This window comes from Ruditapes philippinarum, unplaced genomic scaffold, assembly GCF_026571515.1.
Source record: "Ruditapes philippinarum isolate M1 unplaced genomic scaffold, ASM2657151v2 ctg1957_1_1_1_1, whole genome shotgun sequence".
Taxonomy (NCBI): Eukaryota; Metazoa; Mollusca; class Bivalvia; order Venerida; family Veneridae; genus Ruditapes; species Ruditapes philippinarum.
Window position 1 is genome coordinate 1 of NW_026857326.1, and position 6,319 is coordinate 6,319.

At 30.5% G+C, this 6,319-nt stretch overlaps 1 protein-coding gene across 1 annotated transcript; it reads right to left on the reverse strand.

The window, feature by feature from the left end:
• Positions 1-57: 57 nt before the first annotated feature.
• LOC132749387 (proprotein convertase subtilisin/kexin type 5-like) lies at positions 58-5,503 on the reverse strand (the record flags this gene model as incomplete). Its single annotated transcript, XM_060739116.1, has 3 exons — positions 5,437-5,503; positions 3,686-4,759; positions 58-167 (listed from the first exon to the last, which is right to left on the reverse strand). Coding segments are annotated over exons 1-3 (1,251 nt in total), but the record flags the coding sequence as incomplete, so codon positions are not given.
• Between the last annotated feature and the right edge of the window lie 816 nt (positions 5,504-6,319).

Consider the following 6,319-nt stretch of genomic DNA (forward strand, 5'->3'; position numbering starts at 1 on the left):
AAAGAACTGAAGTCAGCTAACAGAATGTGTTTAATCGTAAACTTTTAGAAATATTACCTGTAGCTGTAGAGAACTATAATCAACGAACCGGTTTACACCAGTATTTGTTAAACTTTCATACACAGTTGTAGGTTGGTTAACGTCAGCTTGTCTCTTGTCGGTATTGGCTGCAATAGTTACAATCTGTTTAAGTTTCCGTTCATAAAATCACATTCTGTACACTTTAAAATTCAATTTAGAATGTTATCTAAGTTAACATATTTCTTACTATAGTTTGATACAAATCGTACCTAATTTTAACCCAGATGTAAACTATATAATGAGACTTTGGCTTTTCATAGCAATTGAGCTTTATCACAGAAATATGTGTATGTCGAAATGTAACACGCTACTTTCCGACCAAAATTGGACAATATCTCAGATCTTTATTATTGGTAGGCAAACATGTTGATAGGTAGGTTTTAATTCCGCAGCTTTATTTTGTAAAGAAAGAGAGTTAATATGACCACCAAATCGCCCCCTATCGGCGGTGGCAGAATTGCTTTTTTTTAATAAAACTGCCTGTTTTTATAAATTCTCATTCGATTTTCTTCGTTTAAATTTTATAATGTTCAGTAGACGTATGCCTTTATACTGATGTCGTTTTAAAACTGAATATACTGCGATTCTACGGTTAATTTCCCTCCGTACCTATACATCTGTTGAAAATATCGTGCATTGCATTTTATTTGACATGTAAACTATAATTAATCAAATTTATGATTCAAAATTATGATTAAATGATCAAAAGAAGATTTTTTTGCAGAAACAAAAGTTGCTATATAAACCACCTACCTCCAACAAAGGCATTATTAATATTGTAGTAGCTTGGGTCTTTATTGGATCCCAAAGGAGTTCTGCTTTTCTCTAATCTTTTGAGTCTACAAGTTTCAAAAAGAATAACAAATGTTTTCTGCATAATATATACTAGGCAAATTTTACTTTTTTATATAAACAGCCCCGGAAAATTTGTGTACCACCACGATTGTGGCAAACTTCATTACCATTTAAATGTCTCCTAAACATTTATAAATCATTTCACATGATACATTTAGGGTTAATTAACAATAATTGACTTCAATTTAAGCTTTATTTATTTGCTTTCTCGTCTAAAGTTACACTTTAAAAATTTTGTTCGGGCAAATTTCAGCTGAATCTATCCTAAGAAATGTCACCCACCCGGAAAAATTAAAATTCCAATCGGATTATTTTGCAGCATTGTCTATTTATTCAATTAGATTTTCTTATTTTATATAAATTGTGGGAATGTTTCACCATATGCTAAGTATGTATTTTTATGTACTTTCCTGTTGAAAAAGCGTTAATTTGAGCATTTTCTTTTGAAAATCCAATTGCATTTTTTCCATTTGTTTTAACAGGAAAAAAATCCGATTGGAATGTCTCCAACTGGAATTTTTCCTACTGATTTTTTTCTCAATATTTTCTACTGGAAATATCTCCTATCAGAATTCATATTTTACAGAAATAAAAATTAAAAATCCAATTGGAATTTTAAAAAGAAATAATAATATATTTAAGGTAGGGTGATGTATTTCACACAGCATTGTTGAAACAATTTCAGACATTTGTTCTATATACTGTATATCCGCTTATACTCAATCATTTTGGATTTTGTTAGTCACATTTCAGCTATTTCTGTTAATATCTTGCGTGACCATCAACCGATTTGAATCTGTGAATTTGATTAGGAAATGGATATGTTTGATGAAAAAGTTATTCCTTTCTAGCAAATACCCAAACCGAAAAATATCTGATAGGTACCGAATAATGTATATTTATGTAACACTTATGTAAAAAATTAAAAGTATACATGCTTCCCTTATCTTAAGGTCGATTCTTGAAAGAGGTATTGCAAAATATATCTCTGTTATTTTTAGAGTAAAATGTCCTGAAACAAAATATGATGCTACAAATTTCTTCGCGTTTCAAATTTTATAATTTATCTAAAACCTTTGATTTGTTATATAAGAACATCTTTTAAATAAACATTTTGTATTCTAAATATTTGTGGTAAAATTAGATTTCATGCAAAGTAAACGTGTTTGAGAGATTTTAATAATTATTTGCTGCCATCTTATTCACAAGTTTCCGACACTAGATACGTCGATATGCCGCAGATATCGTGAAATCCAAGCTAACTGCCCGTTCTCTGTTTTCTATACTTATCTGTAGTTTTGCTAGAAACTTTACGACACACATTTTTTACCAAAGTAAAAATTTAAAAAATAATATGGAATGAAAAATTTTACTTCGATAATTTGCACCTGCAATAGTCATGAATACCCTCAAGAATTTATTCTTTCAACGTGTAATTTATTAGATTCTATACTGTATAATAATTTAATTTGAATTGTGTCAAAGCAATTGTTGAAGTTTAAAAAAATGAGTTGAAAGTTTTGTCTGATCAAATTCAATTGCTTTGATAATTAAAAGTCATCTAAAAACAATTTAAATAAGAACAGGATATTGAAGAATTTTACCAACTGATGAATCTCAAAGCGAATCAGACCTAACGTCAAATTTTGTAACGGTCTATGGGTTGCTCATACTCGTCCCTTGTTCAGGATAATTTTATTTCTGATTTATTGAATGAAGGATACTTTCATAGATAAAAAACTGAAGGCATAAAATAAAACATATATTTATTTCATTTATGTATTATTGTTCTGGTATTTACCTTCTTGCCAGGAGGACCACTGCAGCAACAAGTACCACTATTATTATCAGGAGAATGACACCACCTACCGCAGCACCTATTATTACTCCTTTAGTGTCTTCATTTTCAGTCGCCGAATATATAGTTGTTGTAATAAATAAAACAATAAAATACATAACATATGAAAAATGTGCAATGTCTTCAAATCTTTTGTTAACTTATTTTATCTACATGTATAATAATAGTTATTATCATTATTTCTACTAGTATAAAAATAGTGATATAAAATATTTACAGCAATAACTTTTTGTGAGTTCAATATTTCACCCATTCAGCATTAGTTCATAAGTATAAACAGGCTTAACATGAGCTTTTCTTTTACTTTTGTTCTATTTTTAAAAGAATATCGTTATTTCAAATTGAACAAAAAATGATGTTATTTCTATTGTTATTGTTGTTTTAATCGGTTAAATTGTTATAATTACTTTTATCATAATTATTCTTATTGACTCATTCACTTACTTACTTGCTTGCTTACTGTGTTAGTTTGTGTAAGATGTAATACTGTTTATTAAATAGAAAACATTTTACCGTTGTATCCTGCCTTACACCCCTGTAAGCAGGTCCCATGTATTCTGTCACATGTTAAATTCACACAGTCATTGCTGCATTTTATATCACAAAAGTTTCCGTAAAAGCCAGCGACACATCCGTCATTGCAGTTTCCAGACAATAGGTCACAGCGACCATCAAGACAGTTAACATTGCATTGTTTATTACATATTTGTCCATGAAATCCTCTGTCACATGATGAGCAAATGCTATTGGAAGGGCAATTGAAGCAGTTTACGGGACATTGTTGACAGGTACGTCCCCAGTGCTTTCCTATACATTGAGAACAGTTTGTCAATGAATAACACGCCAGACAGGTACGAGGACAGTTTTGGTCACACATATTCCCGAACTTACCATTGATGCATCTATCACATTTAACCCCGGTAAACCCCTCCTTACACCTAGGACATTCCCCAGTATAAGTACACTTGTTATTTTCACAACCTACAGAACATGAATTAACGCAGTCGACACTCCCGTTCTTCCCTACCTCACAATTATCACATTGATCACCTGTAAACCCAGTTTTACATTGTGTACAATTATCGTATGATGTACATGATATACAATTATCTCTACATTTATGTTGACAATTGTTGGTTACAACATTGCTGGATGGGTATTGTCTCCCATTGTAATATCCATCATTGCATTTGCTACAGTTATAATAAGAAGTGCATGAATTACAGTTGTCCGTGCACGATAAACTACAATCTTCTGCATATAGATTATTTTCCGGATTACGACCAATATAGAAGCCATATTTGCACGTGTGACATGTGCTTGCATCAGAACATGTTGCACAATTATCTCTACATTTATGTTGACAATTGTAGGCTACAACATCGCTGGATGGGTATTGTCTCCCGTTGTAAAATCCATCATTGCATATGCTACAGTTATAATATGAAGTGCATGAATTACAGTTGTCCGGGCACGATAAACTACAATCTTCTGCATATAGATTATTTTCCGGATTACGACCAATATAGAAGCCATATTTGCACGTGTGACATGTGCTTGCATCAGAACATGTTGCACAATTATCTCTACATTTATGTTGACAATTGTAGGCTACAACATCGCTGGATGGGTATTGTCTCCCGTTGTAAAATCCATCATTGCATATACTACAGTTATAATACGTAGTGCATGAAATGCAGTTTTCCGAGCACGATAAACTACAATCAACTTTATATTGATTAGAAGTCGCATTTCGGCCAATATAGTAGCCATTTTTGCATGTGTTACAAATGCTTACACCAGAACATGTCACACAATTGTAACTACAAGCATGTACACAACTGTCAGTAAAGTATCCGTCAATACAACCATCCAAACATACACCGTCTTCATTATTGTTGTATTCACATCTTGAAGTTCCATTTATACAACAGTTACACCTGCCACATTCATTCAGTGCTAGAACTAAAAGATGTAAGGTAAAAAGTGAAAATGTTATTTTGTTACGGCTTCTAAACAACAATGTATAACATTTCATATAACTTTATACTCTCTTTTGACTTATTTAATTTTTTCATAAACATGTGATAAAAATTCTGATCAAAATTAGTATTGAAATATGTTTCTCACAAGAACAATATGTAGGAATAGAGTCTATGAAAATAAATAAATGTGGAAGTCAAGATAAAATTGTAAATGAACATATAAAATATGTAGGGAGTGGTGTGTGCAAGCTTTTAATGGAGTTCTTTAATCTAATGATAAAGCACGCATACCAACCGAGTAACATGTAATGAATGTGAATGTATATATAAAATATTTTTTTCTATTATATCTAAAATTTGTGAAAATTGGAAATAAAGTGTAATAGTAGTTATTTTACCTTAGCGTAGATAATTATACATATACAATCTTAAAGTGTAGTCGAAAATGCATTATCATTTCTCTTCATGCATTTAATAGTTACAAAACATTTTTATTTGATGTTATACACCATTGCTCAATACAAAATGTGTACATCAGAGTCAAATGAAATAAAATAATCATCGCAAGTGTTAATTTATTGAAATTACACCTGTATGCTGTTAGGTATGTAATATAAAAGTAGTCATATGCTGATTATGATGATGTTTAAAACATACCTGTGTCACATAAAAGTAAAACTAGTCCTAACAAAGTATTCTTCATTTTTATATCTCCAACATTCATTTGCTCATGTGTTCAGAGTGATAACGACCTAAAATGACATAATTCTTTATCCATAACATGAAAGTGATTGATTTGAAGTCGCAACACACATTAAATGTCATGTTTCAATTAGACACGTGGTTATATAGCACTTTGTTTATAACTTGACACGTGTTTATATAACACTTTTTTTTCCATTACACAACGTGGTTTTATAACACTTTGTTTTCAGCTAGACAACGTGGTTATATAACACATTGTTTTTCAATTAGACAAAATTATTATATAACTGTTTGTTTTTAAATAGACAACGTGGTTATATGACACTTTCTTTTCAAATAAACAACGTGGTTATATAGGCATCTTTTAAGTATCTAAATAAAGATTGAAGGTACGCGACGATTTCGAAATTGATTTACAAATGCTAAATGTAGAGGTATTATAAGTGGAAAAACATGAATTTTTAACAATAAATATTTTATTTTATTATTTAGAAAAACAGAGAGAGAAAAAGTATGTATTAAAATGTAGTATTTCATATTTACCTGGAGTTAACCACGTGTAATCAATCAATTAGTCTTTGATAATTCTATGTTTACTATCAACACTCAGATTTTTCACATATCATTTATCAATATAATAAAATATCATCATCACATTTAGTAGGACATTCAAACGTTTTGCTATGATTTCAAATAAAGTTCGTTAAATAAGGAAGTATCTAATGGTTCAGTAAATTTCAGATTTACAAAACCAACCAAAACTAATTTTATGAGATTCGTACTGAATTATTGATTCCGCGTCATTGAGAACTTTCATTAAATCATCTTGACTGTA